We start from the raw sequence: 24,527 nt of genomic DNA on the forward strand, positions 1-24,527 counted from the left end.
CACAACAATAATTGTAGAGGAGAAGCAAAGCAATGATCGAAAAGCTTTATCACAAATACAACTTCATCTTTCTAATCAAAATTTTCAGGACGTGATAAAGGAGAGAAGTGCTACTGGGTTATGGTTGAGATTGGAGCAGTTTTGTATGATAAAGTGCTTGACTAGTAACTTACATTTGAAGCAACGCTTGTATTCTTATTGCTTGACGGAAGGTGGATCTTTAGAATATCATCTATCGATATTCAAGGAAATCATCGTTGATTTGGAGACGATGGAGGTTAAGTATGATGAAAAGGATTTAAGGTTGATATTATCATGTTCGTTGCCGCTTTCATATGTGACTTTTAGATATACTACATTCTATAGTCGGGATATTCTCACTGTTGACAAGGTATATGATGTGCTTTATTCTAAGAAGATTATGACACATCTGGTCATTAGTTTTAAAGCTTAGGCAGTGGGTTTTGTTGTTCACAAGAGAAAGACAAGTGGTCATGAAAAGGGCAGTGTGAAGGATAACAACAATGATAAAGTCTGTTGGTATTGCAACAACAAGTGGCACATGAAGATGGATAGTTATGAGTAGCAGAACAAGTTTGCTACTTCAGATTAGAAGGAACAACCAAAAAATTCTAATTAATGTCAATCTTGCAAAAGAAGACAGTGATGGAGATCTTTTGGCAATTATTGATGGTGACTCCAACTTTGACAAGGATTGGATTCTTGATACGGCTTGCAATTTTCATATATGCAACCGAGATTGATTTTCTTCATATGAAACAGTTACAAGGGGTTACATGATGATGGAAAATAATGAGCCTTGTAAAATAGCTCGGATTGCTAATGTTAAAATCAAGATGTTTGATGGGACGGTTAGAACATTTGGCCAGGTTTGACATGTTCCAAGTGTAAACAAGAATTTAATCTCTCAGAGTACTTTTGATTCAAAAGAGTACAACTACACTGGTGGGGGTGGAGTTCTGAAAGTTAACAAGGATACTAGGGTTGTGTTAAGGGGGTTGATAAAGTCCTGGTTATATGTGGTAAAAGGTTTGATGGTCAATGTGGATACAGATATAGCTTATGGTTCAATAAGCTATAACTCCGGTAGAGTTGGTTGTGATCTATTATTTGTGATGATTCGAACAATAATATTGGAAAATCTTTCTATAGCTCAAGTGAAGCTAGTTGTGATCTTGGCGCGCAAGGTAATTCTGTTGGTAAGTGGGGCTTAGATTTAGTTTACGGTTGCTGAGTATGCCCGGAAGGGATATAGTAGAAAAGTTGGAGAATGATGACGAAAACTTAATTCCTTGATTTGGAATCTATGTCAAGGTGGAGTTTGTTAGGTTGTGAATCAAACTCCATGTGATTTGGAATTGTTCTTCATAGAGGAAGCCTAAATAATTTTGATTTTGAAGTTCAGATAGATAGATGATCAAATTTCATAATGCATTGAGAATTTGCTTTGGACAAGGACTTCCGGATTAATGACTATTTCATCCATAACTCTAAGATTTGGCTCCTATAATAATCCACTAGGTGAAACCTCTTTGTAGACTTAAGTTAATAATTAGATCATTGTTGTATATATTAGAAACTAGATAGAATTGTTTAGATTTAGATTAAGAGAATTAAATCTTAAAAGACAATTTTAGTTTCTTAGTATAATAAATTATCCTCTTCTTCCACAAAATCTTGTTTGTTGTGTGATCCATTATTTTTATATTATCCATATTTTCTCATTATTTAATTATTTGGCCATATTCTCAACAGTAATGTTCTAAACTTTTTTCATCAACATCTTATTTTCAATCTTCTATTAATTAGAACATCTAATAATGATTTTTATCAAAATATTCTATTTGCACCCTTTGAAATGAGGGAAAACTAAATTATCCTGCTTTTGCTTTTACTGATTTTGTTAAAATTGGATGGATAAATAAGTCGTTTTATGTCCTCCCAATAGACCTTTTTAAAGGAAACAGTTATAAGAGATGAGACGTGTTAATTAAAAGAAGGTTGATGGAGGAGAAAAGAAGGGACTTAAGTTTCACAATGAGCTAATATTTATAACCTTATGTGTAATTGAAGTATAATGCAACTAATAGAGAATATGGTGAGAATATAATTAACTTATATTTTTTTTTAGAGTAATGTTATTCGTAGTGAAGACTGACAGTAGTCGCCCTATGTAACATACACTTGATAATTTGGTATTTGATACATAGTTATGATAGTTATTTTTTGAACTATACATCAAATGAAAAATTGCCAAGTATACGTCACATAAGGCGACTGCCAGTAGTCTTCATTGCAAATAACATTATTCATTTTTTTATCGTTTCTTCTTTCCCTTTTACACAAAAAAAAAAAATAATAATAATAATAATAAAAGGAAAAAAATTGAAACAAATCTAAGACTTTTAATAATCTATCGTAAGACAAAATCCCTCCTTTCCTCTATTTTCTTTAGCCTTTCCGTTTTTTTTTAGGTGTGAAATAATGAAGACAATTTTTTGATTTACTCAACTTTGTTTCCTATAATGCTCACAAAAAATGACTCCTACTTCCTACTTTGTTCAACATAAAGTTATATCAGCGTTTGTACGAACATGTTGAGTAATGATACATGACGTTATTGGTGCTTGGTATTGAGTCGTATGATATGAAATTCAGCTCTATTATACTGTAAAATCTTGATGCAAGTTTATTTATTGGACAATGATGTGATGAAATCATCTGCCTTCTTGTTTATCGCCAGTGGACCCCACAAATTTATTGTCCCTAGAAATTAAACGTATTTTTATTAATTGGATAGTGAAGTCTAGTATGTAGTGGATACAACTACGGCATTGTTAATTAAAGTGAGACTTTTTCTTTATTAATTGGACAATAAAATGATCGATTTATTTCAACTAAACTAATGTTAATAACTAATGGTGCAAAATAATATTATTCAATTATATCAAGTCCCCTTGTTTGGTAGGCATTAAAAAGAGTTATTTGAGAAAAGTGAGTTTTAGAATAGTGATTTTTTGGAGAATTTATGATTAAAAAGTAGGAGAAAATTTATTGTGTGAATATATGGTTGAAAATGAATTTAAGAAAAAAAGAATTGATAAAATGGATAAGGACTAGATACATTTTATAAGCGGCACAACAGGATATTAATTTTGCTATTGAAAGAGAGATCCGGTATGTTATTTGCACATATTACAGTATTCATAATAGTGTTCACCCTCACATGGATGAGGATCCACTCGAGTAAATTATATTTCATTTGAAGTGTATCCTCCTCCATACGAGGGAAGTGGACATCGTTATAGATATTTTGATGTACGTATAGCAAGATCCTAATGTACGCTTTGAAGTCAATCACTTTAATGCAGGAGAAACAGGGAAAACAAATGAAGGTAAATTTTATTGGAGGCCACCCAACTTCGATCATTGTCTCAATTTAGTCATTCAACTTTAAAAAGTCTCAATCAAGTCATTAAACTTTAATTTTATATATATCAAATACACTACTTTGTTAGATGTTAATGCAATTGACGAGATCTACTTGCATGAATGTTAAAATTCAGATTGAGTACCACATAAGACCTGTGTGGACTACGACAACACCGAGTCATTTTCGTGAATTTTGGGAACACAATTTTCTCAACCCCAATATAATTCCTTAACGTTATTCACATTCTTAACCTATATATTTGCATGCCTATAGCATGTTGAAGCAATTTAGAAACACCCCAAAAAAAAAGGGGGGGGGGTTTAATAATTTCCACACAATCAAAATTTCATACTGGGGTGTAACAGAAGTTGCAGTAACTAATTCGAAAAGGAATTATCACTACTTGAAGCATTAAAACGAGTTTTATCTCTCTAGTTTTGTATTTGCCTTCAAACCTCGAATACTTGTTTAGATTTTGTTTCCCTTTTCTCTTAGAAGCACTATGATAAGTGTCATTTATACGCTTATCCGAACCTTAAAAGATAGATATTTCGTAGTTCTTTTTGACAAATTAGGGCATAATTTATTGTATATTTCATTTATTAGGTAAAACTCGATTATTGAAGGCAAAATTGAAAGAAATAAGTGAAGAATGACCAAATTCAAAATTCGGGAACATAATTGTAACTTTTCACTAGTTGGTTCAGGCCACAATAAGATGCTTGAAAATTATAAGGGTTCAATTAAATGCCATTTAGAGATGAAAGATTAAAATTATTTAAAGAAATGACTCAAAAAGAATTCAGGGACTAAAGTGCAGATTTGAAGGGGGGGAGGGGGGGGAACCACTAGGCTATCACCCAGCCTTAAGCCTTGACAGTTGACAACCGTCCGACCCCTACAAATACAAAAGCAGGGGCAAAAATAATTGGCCTGGGTGATCGTCGGATTTAAACTAGGCAACCGCCCAAGCCAAATTCCGGCCATTTCCTATCTCAATTCAAATTCTTCTTGAATGAACTTTAGACACGATTTTCAACCTATTTTCGAGTCCCATAAATACCAAACATAATCCTAAATTGAGAGAGACCTCTTGTACACTATTAATCATATATTATTATTATCATCGAAGAAAGATCAATCCATTATTTTTGTGAGAATTAAGGAGGAATTACAAGTTTTCAAGAAAATGGATTTTCAACCTTGATTTTTGGAGAAATAAAAAAGACGATATATTGGAGATTTATCAAGAAACCATTGAAGAGATTCAAAATTTCAAGATCCATCTCCTTCTTCTTCATCAATTTAAAATCCAGGTTATGTTAGTCCAATAGAACATTTTTTTCTTGAAATATTTTAATGTTAGTGTGATTTTAATTGCTAAGACATTGATGAACCCCCCTATTACGATCTTTTGATAAAAATTTGATAATTTGATGCTGAATATGTGTTTATTCTTCGATGATTGTTATTGCCTTGAATGCTTTTCAATTACTTAATCATTAATTGGACTGATTTGTAAATTTTATTATTCTCAAGAAAGACAATAGAATGGGTAGAACATATAACAACCATTGTAAAATATGATAGGGAATTGAGATATACCGTTATGCTTTGCATGAATTTCATAAATATTCTCGAGTTTTTAATGCACGCTTTCATGTACATATATTTCATGAAGATATAGGAAGGTTATATGCGAAGATAGATTTAATTGACATCGAGAGATGCTATTAATTAACTCAAAAATATTGATTAAAAAGAATGTACTCATACTGTCATATTATAAAATTGCATTGAAATGAATTAATAAAGAGGATTCGAGGACTTAATAACATCTCATCTAAATTTGCAAAAGCTTTATAACTTCTTCATAGAACACTTAGTCTAATTAGTTAATTTGGAATAAATTTGATGCACAAATTTGGATTTTCAATTAGAGTTAAAATTAATTGACATTGGGTTAAGTACGTAGTCCTCATGAAAACGATATCCTACTTATCACTATATTCATTGTTCACGATACTGTATACTTGTAGAAAATCAAACGATTACACTAAACGACTTTGGGAGTGTTTGTGAATGAATTCTTAAAATAATAATGTTATCTAATATCAGTGGTGTTGAACACCAATTTAAGTGTCAACATATTATAGATCCGAATAAATGAGGAATAATCAATCTAGCACTACTAATGTTACAACTCCAATCTTAGGGCACCAAGAGATAGGCTTGATGAAAAATAGAATTAAGTGATTCATTTAATTATATCTCTCATTTAGCCCATGTTTAATAGGGATTACAATTTTGATTTTAACATAAATCAAAGTCAATAATTAATTCTAACCATACATTTTATGGGGTTCGCAACTTTTCTATCATACATTTCATTAACTTTTATCAAAATCTACAAAAAAATCTAATTTTAATCTCAATCAAACAAAACTTAATGTCACATTAGTGCCACCAGACTAGTGTTTAACACCAATGGTGCTAAATAGTATTATTCAAAAATGAGTTATATATATATGTATATATATATGTATATATATGTAGATATGTACATATATAAATACATATGTATGTATGTATGTATATATATATATAAATACATATGTATGTATGTATATATATATATATATATATGTATGTATGTATATACATATATATAGGAATAGTGATTTGAGAATCTGTGGTTGAAAAAATGAAAAATTTTGGATTTGTATATAATATGATTTTATTAAATAATATGTGGTTGAAAAGAAGAGAGAGAAAATATATTTTGAGAAAAATGAAAATCAGACAAGACCTTAGAATTGTGTCAATCACTAGTGATTCCAATTACGATTATTATTTTCAAAATATCTAAATGGGAATTATGACTATATCTATGCACTGTATTTCCTTTGTGACGCCGGGTAGGAAAGTGATTATCCTATTGACTTGTTGTAGCAGATGATTTGTAAGAAAGAAACGAAAGAAAAATGTCCAAAAATCAGAAAAAATACTCTGAAATCAACTCAATATTATTAATAATGCAAAATGACCAAAATTAACATACAAGCCGAGTTAAATAGTTGTAAAATACGAAATTATAAGAAAATTAGCAAAAATGGCAAAATCCCGAAATTACACCAGAATAAAATATTAAGTAAAAGAAGTAGGTTGCCAAAAATTTGGCTCAATTTGAGTTTTCTAATACATGGAAAAAGGGAAATGAAATATTACCATAAATAGTAAAAAATAACTAAAAATTGAATTTTGGAAAGGAAAACAGCGGATTTTGGCTCGAAATTGATGTCTACCGAGTATAGCTGGGTGGCCACGACGTGCGTGTCAAAGAGAGCTTTCCGGATTGAAACCATAATAGCGATTCTAATAATTGTAGTCAAAGTTATGGCCAAATTACCAAAAACGTGTCAAATTCCCCAAATTAAGGAAATAATTGCGATTCAGTTTCCATCTTTGCGCTGATCTGCCATCTTATGGTATCTCAACGCCATTATCGTGTTATCTGACAAATCAGCATCACTCGACTCGGATCCTCCTGCATCACTTTGGGATTTGTGTTTCTCAAAATTGAATTCAGAAGGCACCAACTTCGACTTCGCTCAAAGTTGGCTGACCTCCAATAAATTTCACCCACATGAGGACGGTACTCTAATTCTTGCCTGTACATATTATGAGACTAATTAATATTTTTTGTTAACACAGCCGCAACTCTGGCCAATTAAATATTAATAGACTCCTAACCGACCACTTAATTTTACAATTTTTCAATTTTGAAATTTCAGTCAAAGGCCTTGCCAAACATGTTTAGTTCTCTCTCTCCATAATCTTGTGATCTTTTACACTTCCGACCTCGTACCCCACGCCACCCACCTATGGTATGACCATGTCGCAAAAGCCTCTACCCTCCACTATAAATGTCTCTTGCTCCCTTGACAATTTACATCTTGACATTCTCACTTATCTCTCATTTTCTTTTCCGCATTCAAGAATCCCATTCCTTTTTCTTTCTTGGGGTTCCAGAAAATAATTCATGGCTTCCTCCGTGCTTTGTATGCCAAATTCTAGCATTTCTTGTGCTACATTTACAGCAGATCCTATGACACGACCATGTTCGTCTTTAAAACAAGTGTCATTTGTGAAACAATCGAATGGTTTCAGTTCATATAAGCAATCTACTGTACTTAGTTCACCCACAAAAATCACCAAAGCCATGGAGTCAAGATTGGCTCGTGTTTGGAGAGAGATTCAGGGATTGAACAACTGGGATAACCTAGTTGAACCCTTGGATTCTCTTCTTCGAGAGGAGATCATTCGGTATGGAGAATTTGTTACTGCTTGTTACCAGGCATTCGATCTCGACCCCGAGTCGAAAAGGTACTTGAATTGCAAATACGGAAAGAAAAACATGCTAAGGGAAGTTGGATTGGGTGATTCGGGTTATGAAGTCACCAAGTACATATATGCAACACCTGACATCAACATTCCAACCCAAAATGACTCATGCTGTGGCAGATGGATTGGATATGTTGCAATGTCAAAAGATGAAGAGGTTCGTAGACTTGGAAGAAGAGATATATTAATCACATTCCGAGGAACAGTAACGAACTCGGAATGGGTTGCGAACCTAATGAGCTCGTTGACACCGGCTCGACTCGATCCCAACAGTGATCGGCCTGATGTAATGGTGGAAGCTGGTTTTCTGAGCCTGTATACGTCGAATGATAGTGCTTCAAAATTCGGGATTCAAAGTTGCCGTGAACAACTCTTATCAGAGATTTCGAGGATCCTCAACAAGTTTAAAGGCGAAGAAATTAGCATAACACTTGCTGGACACAGCATGGGAAGCTCACTTGCACTTCTTCTAGCATATGACATCTCAGAACTTGGATTGAATAAAGATGTTTCAGGTAATAAAGACGTGCCGGTAACAGTATTTTCCTTTGGAGGTCCAAGAGTTGGAAATTCTGGCTTTAAAGAAAGGTGTGAAGAATTAGGTGTAAAAGTTCTTAGAATAGTAAATGTGAATGACCCCATCACAAAATTACCTGGGGTTTTATTCAATGAAAATTTTAGGGTTTTCAGAGGGAGATTTGAGTTTCCTTGGAGCTGCTCGTGTTACGCTCACGTGGGCGTAGAATTGGTTCTCAATTTCTTTAAAATGCACAATCCTTCTTGTGTTCATGACTTGGAAACCTACATCAGTTTGCTGAAATGTCCAAAGAGTCTTCAGGTACAAAGTGAAGGCATTGATTTGATCCACATAGCCAAAAAGTTTCTTCTCAGTGCACAAAGCTTCGAGGCGTTGCAATGGAGAGATGCAGCTTTAAGTATGGTGAATTTAGTTCAGTCTCAATGGACATGAAGAAAAATGTATACTATCAATTATAAATTCTTGTGTGTGAACTCCTGATCAGCCTTTGTTAATATATTTTTGTTGCTGGAGTTATTTTAACCTAGTGATATGGACATTATGTGCACTTCTTAACTTGTATAATTAATACGTTTTCTTATAAGGAAAATAGTATTAATGGTCTTTTTCCACTTGAAAATCCCTTTCCATATCATTATATAGGCGTATGAGTTGATGAATTACTCAAAACTGAATTGAGACTAATTATGGTTTATATATTGATTCTTGGAGTACTAATTAAATTTGAATATGCTACTAGAAAGATTGTCATGAGATGATAAATATAATTTTCTTGATATTTAATAATCTTTTTAGTTTAATTGTTCTGCTTTGGATTGAAGTAAGAATCATTTTTATTCTATTATACATATTGGGATTGGGTTATGAAAATTTTCTTTCATTCTCTATTATTTGCTTGTTGTAATCTTTTAAGATTTATGCTCTAATGTTATCTGTTGTTTAGGTTTAACTGTATGCTCTCATAATTATTTATTCCAGTGCAGAAATATTGTAAACTGAACGAGGGAAAACTTGACAAGGGGAGAATATGTTAAAATTTTAAGTTTGTGGTTTATTTTTTATGCCCTTGTCACCGGTTGTCATTTAATTTCTAATGAATATATAAGAATTTAACCAAGTTTTGATGATAATTAGCAAACGTGGTAGTAATTCAAACATGGGCTCGTGAGAATCAAGTAAGTTCAAGGAGAGATTGTTCAAGTAAAAAGATTGAATTGTAAATTTTTGACATTAGAGCAGTGAACATTTGACATAACCGTGAAGGTATAGTAAACATTCACCAACAACGAATGTGACTCCTGCAAATCAAGATGGATTATTCACCTTTAACTAGAAAATAATGAGTTAACCATACACAACGCAATCACTATAGACTGTATTTTATAAACGACTAAATTAAAACATACTTGTAAATCCTTAAATATACTCATCATCACTAAGGCTCGAGGTTCTATCTAACAAGTCACACCAAACAGATTTCGTTGTGAACAAAGGATTACAGGAGCAAAAGAAGAAAGATTTTCTATTTACAAGACAATGATCTTAGGCGTCCAAAGAAAAAAGGAGACTAAAAGATTTTGGACTTCTCCTCCATTGTTAGGCCAGACATCTGAATTTACTTTATTTTCCCAATTTGAACCAAGCCGTGTAGTTTCAAATGCTAAGCAAAAAATTGAGAAATCTGAAAAGCATTACAAACTACGACAACCAACTTGAAACTACAAATTTTAAACACATCATAGCAAATTACTTCAAGACATTTACAACTTTTCAGAAATGTGATTTAAATTTATCATTGTTTTAGTAGGATTTTTGTATCCTTAATCTGTTAAGATTTTATATCTTTGTATAGATATCTAAGTTCAATTTCAGTAACAAGAAACTCTATTCATATTAAGCCCCTGTTTGATGGAGGTTAAAATTAGATTTTTGGTAAATTTTGATAAAAGTTTTTAAAATGTGTGGTTGAAAAGCTGTGACATCCATGATATATGTAGTTAATATTGATTGTTTGACTTTAATTTAAATTAATACCAAACAAGGGCTAAATTAAAGTTTATATTATTGTTATAATTATCTTATTCAATTCTACACTTGTATATATATACACAAAACAAGTGATGTAAACCCGTGTGTAATTCTCTAAACACTTTTATCTTCGCCATGGTATGAGAGCTCTAGAAATTCCTGTGAGCATTCTAGATTTTCTCCTTCGTGGGCACCAAAAGCAACACAAGTCTCCCTTACCTATTTAGCACAATTGATGTAAAACACCAATTTAGGTGACACTACATAATACTAAATGATAGATTCGCAAAGTCATATAATTCAAGTAATTGAACATATCAATTTAGGGCCACCTAGATTGATGCTGATGGCATTATTTTATACTAGGGGCTGTTTGAGCCCCATTACTTGTAGATTATAATGAAATGAATAGTATTTTTTTGAAAAATGAGTGATTGAAAAGTTTTTGATTTACGTATAATATTATTTTATTGAAGATTGTGTGATTAAAAGTAGAAGAAAGAAAAATTTAATTTAATGTAATGAGAGATAATGGGATACAAACGGGAGCATACTATCACTCACAGACATTGTATAAGTGTTGTGCTGGGAGGCACGTATGGTTTCCCTTTTTTATTTTTCATTTCTTTGCAAATAACCAATGAAAAATGGCCACATGTCCCTCCTCTTAAAAATCCATCACTCTCCCTGTAGGCATAGCTTCACTTTCTACCATCTATATGCATAGAAAGTCCAGTTCAAGTCTCGATTTTTGGGCTCAGCATCCTTGAGTATAGGCATGATTTTTGGTATCACAAAATTATTTATCTTGTATGCGTACATTTTCCATTTAATGAACAAATTAGGATCCGTTTGATTGTAAAGATGGAAAAGGTAAACCAATTCTATGTAAGTTGAAAAAGAAAAAAAACCATCAAAATTATAAGAATTCGATTTCCATCGAATAGGTTAAAAACATGTTTTAAGTATTCGTATCTTGAAATTCAAACTTCATTTTCACTTTCGTATCAAACAGTTAAAGTAGAAAACAAATTTCTCAAATGTGACGTTTTCCATGAAATTTAGTGTTATCAAACGGTTCCTTAGATTTATTTATTATGTATTCTCTTTGGCATCTAAGTATAAAGTTAATGCTTGACACAGTAAATATATGAATAAAATAGTTTATGGGCAGAAAAGACAACTTATTATGCACAACCTAAATAAATAGTCCATGACTGGTGAATAAATTGAGAACTTCGTTCTGAAATGTCACATAGTAATTCGGATGAATTGTTTATGGAAACCCCAATGGCGTCATCTTAATACATTTGGAATTCGGATAGAACAGCATGAAGTTTCGTTTTTACAATATGATCACTGAGGGGTTGTTTGACAAAGTTTAAATAAAAGTTCTTAGCAGATTTTAATAAAAGACGTAATGCACGGATCCCATAATGGATGAGTAAAATTAAAATTTGACCAATTGATAAAACTTTAAAAGAAATTTTTACCCCACAAGCACTGAATATATTCTTGTACTTACATGAGTAGAACCCGCCTTGTAGTACCCACTGCTCACCCGATTAGAGCATTTCCAAAGCTCTAGTAGATTGCTAAAAATGTTTGACTCAATCAAGATCAACCATGCTAATTAATATTTGTCTTCAATGCAATTTAACGTGGACGGTATCTAGTTAATGAGATAAAGAGAAAAGTAGACATCGTGGAGAACTCCATCTAAACTCAATAACTTTGTAAGACTCACCTGTTAAACAGAGTAACTCGACAAAGTTTATAGTTCCTATGCATCACTAGATGTGGTTTTATTTTAATTTATATATTTTTTAAGAAAACATAAGACACATAGACAACATTATTGAATTGTAGGTATAATTAATTGAAAATCAACTAAACTTTACGGCGTATTTATTGTGAATATGTCTGGTACCAATTTTTTGGGAAAAATTGGATTTTTATTGCTGTTGACAGTTGATTTTTTTGACCTTTTCTCTCAAATGCGGGCCCCGACTGAGAAAAAACGATAAAACATTGATTTTTTTTTTTAATGAAAAAATTAGAACAAACAAACGCTATATATATATCTGTAAAAGATGAATGATAAGTGTTTTAACATTCATGTCATCTAGATGACAACCAATAACGTACAATCTCAATTCATGCAATGTTCATCGTGAACTCGGGGGCTTGTATTACCGAGATGTAACATCCACTATTGTCCTAATTAGTGGGTAAACTGTACATCCTTCAATCATCACCGCTGACTATATATTTTGACAATGTTGGTGTTAGTGTGTTACTTACCTTTGTACCAATCCACATTTCTATTAAGCACATATATAGCTGTTTTCTCTTTGTTTGTACCCAACCACCTTCTTTTTTTTTTTTTTTTTTAACGAGGTGTCCCAGCTTGCGCCAGACTATATCCTCGTCCCTGAACCTCCGGCCCCTCAACTGCTCAGGGAGGTTAATCGCAGATTGTGCCCTTGTTGGTTCCTAGGTTCCCACATGGCTTTTACTCCTTCCCCAAAGGGAGCCTCCTCCATGATTATTACATCACCAAACTGCTCCAACCCTTCCTCTGGTTATTACAACACTTAGCTGCTCCAACCAGGAATCGAACTCCCCACGCTTAGTTCCAGAGCCCCCCAATGTGATTGTTCTGTCAACTTGGATGTGCCCTGGGGGGCCAATCCACCTTTCTATTAAGCACATATATAGCTGTTTTCTCTTTGTTTGCCATCAGTTTCTCATAAATTGTTAGAGACAATATATAATTTAGGAAAAATGGTTTAATAATTCAAAGTTTTACATTAAGTAATTAAATATGATATATTCAAGTTTTGTCACTTCCAATTTAATGAAATTGTACACGTATTAGACTTTAATAAAAAAATTAAAAGAATTTTATCTTCACGAAAATGGATGTGTTAAAAATAATATATTTAAAGGATATTCATGTTGAACAATGTTAAATAATACTTAAATGATATTCATGTTGAACAATGTTCACAAGGTCATTCACCTACCAACTCATTGACAAAACCCAAGGGAGGACAAATTTTTATTCGACGCCAATTTAAAGATGGATTATAAATCTTGCGGGACAACGTAAATAACTCAAAAACGATTGTGTTCACTCCTAATCGCCTTCTAAATTTTTAGTTTAGAATTGGAAAATTTGTGTCCTTAACTGATTGTTATTAGCTTAGCCAACCCTATTATTCTTAAAATATATTTCCCTCTCTTATTTTTAACTACATATTTTTTAATAAAATAATATTACACGCAAACCCAATTTTTTCTTAATTTTTAACTACATATTCTCCATCAATCTGCTATTCTAAAATGAGTTTTTACAAAAATAAATAAATAAATAAGGTTCAAACAAGCTTTTAGTTATTAAATTTAATTTTATACCACATGTCATATTAATTCTTGTATAAATAGATTTTATTGTTAAGGAATAAAAAAAAAGTATGATGTGATCTAACGTCCACCATGAACGTGACAACATTCGATATTGCCACGTGCATCTGTGGCAACACCAAACGTTGCCATGCACACGTTAGGCATTACAAATTTGATCTACTGCCCATGGTGATTGGTGGGCATGGATTATGATGTCCACCATGGGCGTGGCAACATTTGATGTTGTTACGTGCATATGGTGTTGCCACATTGTCACGTCCATGATGGACATTATAAATGTTGAAACTTCTTTTTAAAATTCTTTATTTACAAAAAGAAGAATTGTAATGTTCTACTATATGGAGAGGGGTCTTATGAGCGTCTATAGAATTTCAGGTGAGTAGAAACATAGATGCAACAAAAAAATATATTGATTTTTTTTTTCACGACTCCCACTTTAATTTCTCTTATTACAAGAGAAAATGATTAACGGTTATTAGCTTGCGACTTTTTCGTAATTTTCCTTTGTTGCGAGCTAGTTTCGTCGCATAATTTTCTAACAATTAGTATACAAAGATTTTTTAAATGAGCTTGAGTTTATTATGATCCATAGGCCTTTCGGTTACCAAGATTGGAATAATTAAATCCCTTTTTTTGGGAATAATTAAGAATCCCTTGTTTATGAAGCTAGTAGACTTTTCAATTCTCAAGTTCTTAGCAGACAATTTTATTCATGCATTTTATCTGATCGATCCACTTACTTGTCCATGAATCAGACGCGGTCCTAGTTTTTTTAGGACTTTTTTAAAGCTCGAAAACTGTACTTGGAGAGCAAATGCTCATCTTCTAAAGAGTTATTTTTTTAAAATCTATTTTTAACTATACATTTTTCAATAAAATAATATTATACGCAAATTCAAACTTTTCCTTAATCTTTAATCACACATTCTCCAATGGCTCCAACAAGACTAAGTTGCACGGGAATAGATATTGAAATGAAAAATAAAATATTAGACGACACTTTAAAACACCATTTTTTAAAAACTGCAGGACATCAAACACAATGGAATTGTTGTGAAAAAAAAAATTAAAAATTAAAAATTATTTTTGTGAATTACGAATTTATTTTTTAATAAATAACCTGTTTAACATTGATTCAAACTTTAGGTACTTATTATTTTAATTATTTATTTTTTTGTAGTATAAGGAAATTATATAAATTTTTATTTCACTCTCAGAATTTAGCTAATTCTCCGTTGAAGGCTTGAAGCCCGGCAACGTCCATAACAATGTGCAAATCTAGATTCAAGTCATCAAATATTAAGTTTCTTAAATATTCCGTTCATGATTTTTTTTCTTTTTTTAAATGTATAAAAACTTGAAAACTTTTTAAGAGTTTCCAAAATATTTTCTAAAGTCTTTGAAGAGTTTCTGTTTCTGAAACATGTATGAAGCTGAAATACTACAATATCAGAAAATTTAATAACTTAAGAATTAGCTTAGTTCGAAATCAACTAAAATTTTACATAATTTCAGGTTTTAATACATAATACTAAAAAATTGACACGAGATAAAAGTTTGAATAAATGTTAAATAGCTTTTTCTTTTATTATAATGTAAATAAATAAATTACAATTTTTTGTAAAACATTTCATCGTTTAATTTTTTAATTTTTTGTTTTTAAATAAGATGTGTCTCGTTTCCATTCTTTCTTAAAATTACACAACTGTCTCTTCCACTGGCGTGACTGAGGTACACTTTCCCATTTGCTCATTGATCAAGGCGTCATCAGCAGCCTGAGTGGAAAATGCTTGTAATTTGTGACATAAGGTTAGGCACATGGTACATAAAGTATATAGTTTTGTTCTCTCCAAATTCCACTAAAATCTTGTGTTTCCTTCATTTCTTTACGTGTTCATATCATCTAGATTTATCCCTACAAATACAATAGTAAGCTTTGGTTTCTTCCTTTGTCCAAGTCTCGCGGATCTTGAAATCAAGTATTTGTTGAATATTTGTTCAAAATCAATGGAATGATAATGGATTAATTGTTGGACTCAATTGTGGAATTGGTAGAATCAAAAGAAATTGAAAAATGAAAATTTTGATTTTTGCTTATGCGTACACACATGCTTATTTTTGTGCGTACACGAGATGTGCTTTTTCAAAATCAAAATTGATTTTGCTTCTACTATGCATATGCACGGTTTATACTATGCGTACGCATAGTGTTAAAAAATAATCGTTGGTTGATTTTTCAATTTGAAACTTGGGAGCCGTTTTGGATTAAAAGTTGCAACTTTTCATCTTGTTTTGACACAATTTCGTGAAGCTATGATTCATGGCTATAAATATGTGTTTGTTGGACATAAAAAATATATGGAAATCAGATTACAAAACATATTTAATCTGTCATCATTCCCCAAGAAAGAAAAATCATTTCTTCCTCCACATTCATATATTCCCTTTATGTTCTTCAAGTTCGGGTGGAGAAGTGCTTGTGCTTTTGTATTTCTCTACATCAAGGCTTGATCAATCCTTCAAACCGTTTGTCGCGAGATCCTTTAAGCACCAACATTAATACCAAGAGGGGGCAAATATCGTTTGAGGATAACGATGTAACGTCGTATTTGAGCCTTCCATTTTCGTCAGGATCTTGATTCGTTTTTTCATCCTCTTGATTAATTTTATGTATTGTTTCTTCTCCAACCCCCGTGGTGAATTTAATTTCCCAACAATCTCAAATGATATTGCGATGGAGAACGGAATCACTTTGACAGAGATCAAGTTGATGACATGATATCGTGGTTGAAACATTTGATGGGGCGAACTTCATAAGAAGGCAAGTATGAATTGAAGTTTATTCTAAAGGCGTTGAAGATTCCCCACATTTTAAATCCGAATTTGGCAATGCAACCGGAATTACACTTGCTTGGCGAGAAAATCTGAAAAGGTTTGAAAAAAAAAATATTTTCATTGGAAAATGAAAAGATGAAATTCGTCATAATGCATTCAGATTCGGTAAGTATCATTCTATGTTCTCAAATTCCACTTTATGTTCGATCATCTCACATGCAAAAGGTATGTTTTGTGAATTTTATATACACAATTATCCATGTCATATCCAATGATTTTAAGGAGAATTTTGATTGTGCATAAATAATTGCATGTGTTCGTAAGAACAATTGTGAAAGTGGAAATATGAATAGGCAGAAACCACGTGCGTATGTTTCAACTGCATATTATATTCCAATAACTGGTATGTGTATGCATAATTTTTGTCTGAAATTAGATGTAGAAGTTGTAGAATTTTGTTTTCCTTTTCGGTTAATTGGGAACGATACACTTTTGAATTCCTTAAGTGATGAATACGGTTTCAATAATAATGAAGTCGGATTATATATCTATAATCGCCAGTGGCATGCCGCATGTGTATTTGAATTCGACAAGATCTGTTCTATACGGCTTGAATATTTTATATATTAAAATAATTATGCCTGAAATGAGGAGGAAAAGGTGGTGTGTGACTATGTCATCCATATGTTTGTATATGATAAAAGAGTATTATATATGCATGGCAGTCAGTAGTTGTTAAAAGTAAGACAATCAAGTAGTTTCCTCTCTTGGAATCTATGTTGGAAATTAAATTTTTGATTGAGAAGGAATCTGATTGTTGTGTCCAACCATTCCTGATTGGAGTCTTATCTATTACATAATTATACTGCTCTTTCCACATTAAAACAAATTGTTCATTTTTGAAATGGTGCGATCCGTTCGGAGTTGTGTAGCATAAATTTATTTGTTTTGGTGTATGAAATGGCATGTGATTAACTGTCTTCAACTGATTCTGTGAACAGACGTGAGTATGTATGTTCCTTCATGCTAAAACTATTGTGTATGTGAATAGGTGTTTACATATTGAAAAGGTACATGTGTATTTAAAACTAAATTATTAACGGTAACCAATTAAACCGTATGATCCTTTAATGGTTTAAAGCTTTGTGACTTTAAACATACTGGTTCATTGTTGTACCATTTGATATATTCACCAATTGGAGTATGCATATGTTTATTTTAAACAAAGTGCATATGCATGAAGAAAATTGCATGTTGGTTGAAGAATATTTGAAATAAATTATTCATACATGTTCACGTGAGGATGCACACCCATATGCTTAAATTGTTGAAGTTTGATATGAATGATATATTATTGAAATGAAATTCAAAACATTGCATATGTTACATATGGGAAAGAAAATTCTAAAGTGTTAGAATTTTATGTGAACTTTTATGACCATTTCTCTACTAGAAAATTAAAATTGACATGATAAATTTCTTTGATTGATTTCATGTCTTGTTGAACTCATGCTAACTTGAGTTAATGTGGATAGCCTCATTTAATCCTATAAAATTAAGTGAGATGATTATATGTCAATTATATTTGCATAAAGCATGACAAATTGTGTTTTGTCTTAATTTATTTCAAAGCGGAAAATGCTTGCGCATCTATTGAGAAATGGAAATATTTTAGAGCATAAATAGTGTTAGCATATTAGTATGACAAAATTTATAATATGCTCTAAATGACATTCTTGCATAAAGAATATTGTGGAAATCAATTTTGATTAATTGACTATTCTCACTTTGCTGTGACATTTGGGAATGACTTTTATGCATGACATTTTAAAGAATGCAATTTAAACCAATTGTGGTGGCTAAAGATCTACTTGATCATGGTTGTTATTCGGTGATTAATTCCAATATATGGGTTGTCACATTTGCTTGGATAAAACACGAACCCACTTGGATAGCCCGCATGTTTCTGCAGGGCATCATTTGTTGCACGATACATTTGCCATTATGTTGGTTTATGGATTTTGAAGTGCAAGTAAAGGATATCCATATTTGTGTTTTGAGACCAGCCTGTTAATCTTTAATGGTTCTAAAGGATGTGTAAGGATGCCTACTGTTTGTTGGAAGTACATGAAATTTCATGACTACTTCTATTGGAATATGAGAATTACTCGATAAATTTGACGGTTGATTTCATGTTCTATTGAAATGTTGATAGCCACAAATTAAGTGAGATAATCTTATGCAAAGTCGTGTTTGCATACAAAGAGACAAAATGTGATTTGTCCAAAAGTGAATAAGGCGAATATGTACCATGTCATTGAGGTGATATGATGCTATCTTTTGAAGGTCACGAAAGTGATAAAATGCCAATGACTGGAGATTAGTCTCATTTGTTGTTGAATTGGATTTCAATCATGGAACCAAATTGAGTTGGTTTATGCTTGAAAAGCATGGTAGGTCTATGAGATAACCTTGATCAAAATTGTGTAATCAAAATTAAATACTGGATTGAAGTACATTGTGAATTAATGATAACTATATGAAAGTATGTAGACTTTCACTGTTATTATTGAAGTGATAAGGAAATTGAACTACAAAAGAGTTAAAGTTCAAGTAAAATCCCAAATGTGGGGGTTAACATTAATCTTATGAACTTATATGAAGAAGTTAAAAAATATATGGATACAACATTATAAGATTGCATAAGAATTCCTAATTGAGGAAATGTGAGGGTAACTTAGTTAAAAAAGTTACCGTATCCTTTACCTTTTAATCATAGAAATACATTTATGATGGAGAAAAGTAGAGAATGCCTTGTAAGGTTGAAACACACTAAGTCTAAAAGTGGATTAAATGGATAAAGGCCGATTGTGGCGCTTGCAAAATTAATGAAATATTTAAAGAATATTCATTGAAGACCATTGTAATGATTCAATGATGATCAGTGAATACCCAAGTATGAAAATCCACAAATAGAAGTGATGGATATTGTAATGAATTAATGGAAATCATCCAACAAGTGTTTTAAAAATAAATAAGGTTTTAAATAAAGCGAGTGAGAAGTATGTGGTTTTTTGGTGGTGACAAATTGTATCTATCAAGTGAATCGATCGTTGGCTAGCTATACTTTGATAAGATACTAAGTCACATGAAATGAAAAGTCAAGATATATAAGTCTTAGACGTGATTTAAAAAAAAAATTAGTAAAGATGGAATAATTTCTATAAAGACGTAGTGGATCCTTTAATTAGACCACTAAATAAAATTTTAGTGGCATCTACTTCGAGTAGGATGGGGTTGAAATTCCTAAACTACAAAGGTCCACCAATGATGGTAACCCTACCCGTCATTACTCAAAAGGTAATCTATGGGTTCAAAGGATAACAACAAGTCATTCGATATGTGGATAGTTGCTGCATTATATAAATCTGCGATAACCTTATCCTAATTAAATAATGTTGGTTGTTACTGAAGTGAGGGTTGAGTATTAAAACTCTTAATGAAACTCAATGTTAAAACACAAGTACCTCTAAAAGTAACAAAGGTATTGAAAGAACTTCACCTAAATAAACTTCAAGGTGGTGCCGCCTCAATTGAGAGTTAGAGTTTCTCTCTTAAAAAATTGTCGAATAGAATGAGCGCAAGGCCATAAAAGCACTAAGCGAGTTGAGGAACTTGAGAACACGTGATACTAATGTGTGTATTCTTACCGGTACTATCACAAGGAATAATTGGTTCAAAGCTTCCATGTTACCTCTAATTCCGACTTTACTTTGTTTGAATTATACTATGGTTAGATTCAAATCGAAAGATATCTAATCCTTATACATAAGTGTCGTCTTTTTGAATATGTGATCTTATTGATTTTGAACAAGCGGGGGATTGTTGAATATTTGTTCAAAATCAATGGAATGATAATGGATTAATTGTTGGACTCAATTGTGGAATTGGTAGAATCAAAAGAAATTGAAAAATGAAAAATTTGATTTTTGCCTATGCGTACGCATAGACTTATTTTTGTGCGTATACGAGATGTGCTTTTTCAAAATCAGAATTGATTTTGCTTCTACTATGCGTACGCACGGTTTATACTATGAGTACGCACAGTGTTAAAAAATAGCCGTTGGCCGATTTTTCAATTTGAAACTTGGGAGCCATTTTGGATTAAAAGTTGTCACTTTTCATCTTGTTTTGGCACCATTTCGTGAAGCTATGATTCATGGCTATAAATATGTGTTTGTTGGACATAAAAAACACATGGAAATCAGATTACAAAACATATGATAATCTGTCATCATTCCACAAGAAAGAAAAATCCTTTCTTCCTCCACATTCATATATTCCCTTTATATTCTTCAAATTCGGGTGGAGAAATGCTTGTGTTTTTGTGTTTTTCTACATCAAGGTTTGATCAATCCTTTAAACCGTTTGCCGTGAGATCCTTTAAACACCAACATTAATATCAAGAGGGGGGAAATATCGTTTGAGGATAACAATATAACGTCGTGTTTGAACCTTCCATTTTCGTCATAATCTTGATTCTTTTTTCATCCTCTTGATTAATTTTCTATATTGTTTCATCTCCAACCCCCGTGGTGAATTTAATTTCCCAACAGTATTATCATTAGATTAGTAATATCATAAACATGTGCTCATTTATATTTTTTGAAAGAAAGACAGTCATTCTTGGGTTGTTTGTTCCTTGTTGTATGATTTTAGTTAACTCTGAAAAAGGGTGATTATGTGCTCCTTGCATTTTCTTTTGTTTCTGAATGTTCTACATACATTAATTATAGAAAATGTTTGTTGGCAATTTATGCATGTCAAACTTTAATGAAAAAAAATCATTTTATTCTACTGAAAAAAGAATTAACTAATGAAGAAATCAGTTAATTGTTAGGTAAACTTTTGTTTCAAAATTATTGTATTTTTTCAAAATCAACATTTCGACATCTAGTAAACAAAAGTGATTTATTGCTATGTTTGTATATAATTACTAAAATGATATTGAATATAACGATATTCTTTTAAATTATTATTTTTATTATCACTGTATTATAAAATTTATTTTTACTTTTATAAAAATATGTAATACTTAAGACAATATTCAACATAATTATTTTATAACGAAAAAAATAGTATCAATTCAATTTCAAAATTTATAAATTACAAAATAGAGGCATAGTCAATATAGTAAAAAGAAATTAATTTAATTAATTGGAGTTAAAAATAATACTTTAATTATAGACAATTGAAAAGGCTGAAAGCTAAAACTGAAAAGCTACGAGTGCATTTGGTTTGCTTTTCTGTTTCCTATTTTTAGTTTTGAATTCATTTTTTATTTTTTTTATTTTGAGGGATTATTTTAAGATTACAGAAAAAGTGTTTGGTTTGTCATTCTGAATAATTGTTTCTCAAAATAAAAAATAATAATAAAAAAAATTAGAGAACAAGTTTGATTTAAAAACTTTAGAAATAATTTTATAATATTTTGGAGGAGCATGGAAAGAGAGAAATAGAAATAGGGAGAGGGAGAGGGAGAGGGGTATTTATATTTGGCTAAGTTTTGTGTAATTTTACTAATTACTTTAATTTGAAAAAAATTTAAGCTCATTTTCATTGTTTTGTATTTTTTGATTAAAAACACCCAAAACGTCAAAAAGTCATTTTGGGTTTTGTGCTATACAATTTTTCTTGTTTTCAAAATTGCATTTTTAAAAACATGTTAAACATGTTTTGAGTGTTTTCGAAAGCTGAAAATTTAAAATGGCATCGGAATAACAAACTAAACGCACTCAACATTTTTGTTGCTTCTCTAAATTTACTTTTGAGTTGTACAAATTTTTCTATAATTATTTTTTCTAAAATTTAACAAATACATAAATAACTTCTCATAATTTGACAATCAATTATATTTATCATGTTATCAATAACCCTAATATGAAACAATTTTCAATTTAAAATTGGCTAAACATATTCATAGGACTTTTTTTGGTTATTATTTTCGATGAACTTTTCTAACTTTTTTATTTTTGTACTTATATCTCCAACTTTTTTCGTCATATTCTTATCATCAACCTTCTATTAATTTACATATATTGTCTCTGATGACTGTTTCTGTCCCAAAAAAATAAACATAAAAAATTGTTAAGAGAGCGGTAGAAAAGTTTGACAAAATATTTACACTTGCATACTAGCAAAATAGTTTGGACAAAAATCGTCATCAAAGGTAAAATGTGCTAATTAATTGAAAGTTAATGATAAGAATGAAATGAAAAAAAGTTGAGAATATAAGTAAAAATTGAGAAAAATTGGAGTCATTCATTGCAATTAAAACATGATGTACATAATAAAATTGTATTGTGAATTTAATTACCTTGGTAAAATTTAAACTAATTAGTTTTATGAAACAAAAATGGATAAGATTGGTCCAGAATCGTTGATTATTTTAAATATATATTTTATTAATATTAACATACTTTATAATTCAATTTAGAGAGATTATGAAAAAAAAATTTCAAAACTATAGTTAGATCGATCAATCAGACTAAAACCATCCGGGTTTCAAATCCAAGACTTTTAAAATCAGACTTACTTAGCTAGAGATGACCTAAATCAGCTAAATCAATTTGGGTTGTGGTCCAATCCGAGCAGTTCTAAATAAAAATGCCCACTCCTTGTTAGGAGAGTTATACGATCAACTTCCTGCAATTAAAAACATAGTATATAAATTATTTAAAAATAAATTTGATTGCTTGTAATCGCCTTGAAGACACTCATAATAATAAAAATAAAATGGTTTAACCCAGACAAAGTCAACAGAATTCATAATGTGAATTCAATTCAAAATATAATTAATAATTTTGGGCTCTCCCCATTTATCGATGAACTTTAACTTACTCCCTAACAAAGTTAAATAAATAAGTTATTCTTAAGAGTCAACTCGAGCTCAAATTTCATGGCAATAAAGGTGTTCCAAAATTCAAAAGAATGTCTACATTAATAAATAGAAGACTTTGGCATGATTTTCGAAATATACCTTTGGCAACTTCTTCAATTGAATTAAAGAAGTAAACAAAGATAATTAAGATTTTCAAACATGCGAGAGTGGGGCGTGTCAATGAATCCTACTCAAAAATAAAAATAAAAAATAAATCCTATTCATCCTACAGCTTTTGAGAGAATACAAGTTCTGGTATCAAGCTTTTTTATCGTTCAATGAAATTAGGGAAAAATAGAAAATTGTTGACCACACTATTGATTGAAATAGTACTATCTAACATAGGATCTCTTGATCTTGATCACATTATTGATTGAAATAGTACTATCTAACATAGGATCTCTTGATCTTGATCACATTATTGATTGAAATAGTACTATCTAACATAGGATCTCTTGATCTTGATCACATTATTGATTGAAATAGTACTATCTAACATAGGATCTCTTGATCTTGATCACATTATTGATTGAAATAGTACTATCTAAAAAAGATTCTAGAAAACTAAAAAAGATTCTCGTGGTCACAAGCCTAGGCACGACATTGGATTGTCAAATCAATTCGAACCACATTTACTTATCGCGGATTGAATTTATATAGAAAATTGAAAAATGTTCACCACGTATGCCTCCCTTATAATAGGATTCATTAACTTGAACTCAAGTTTCATGACTAAACTCTCTTAGTTAAGGATGGATATTATTTTTTGACCTTCAAATTTGGTTGGGACTCAATGCGTCAACAAATCCCACCATCGATCCTCTCCAAGTGTGTGTTATCTGTGCACTTTGAACTATTGTGTAAGCCCCAATGACAAAAGAACCTATGGGCGATAT

At 31.3% G+C, this 24,527-nt stretch overlaps 1 protein-coding gene across 1 annotated transcript; it reads left to right on the top strand.

The window, feature by feature from the left end:
* Window positions 1–7,241: 7,241 nt before the first annotated feature.
* On the top strand, window positions 7,242–8,917 carry LOC111374377 (galactolipase DONGLE, chloroplastic). The gene has a single exon (XM_022997042.1). The coding sequence runs from the start codon at window positions 7,497–7,499 to the stop codon at window positions 8,826–8,828; it is 1,332 nt and encodes a 443-aa protein (XP_022852810.1). The 5' UTR covers window positions 7,242–7,496; the 3' UTR covers window positions 8,829–8,917.
* Window positions 8,918–24,527: the final 15,610 nt, after the last annotated feature.

This window comes from Olea europaea, unplaced genomic scaffold (assembly GCF_002742605.1).
Source record: "Olea europaea var. sylvestris unplaced genomic scaffold, O_europaea_v1 scaffold1243, whole genome shotgun sequence".
In the NCBI taxonomy this organism is placed as follows: domain Eukaryota; kingdom Viridiplantae; phylum Streptophyta; class Magnoliopsida; order Lamiales; family Oleaceae; genus Olea; species Olea europaea.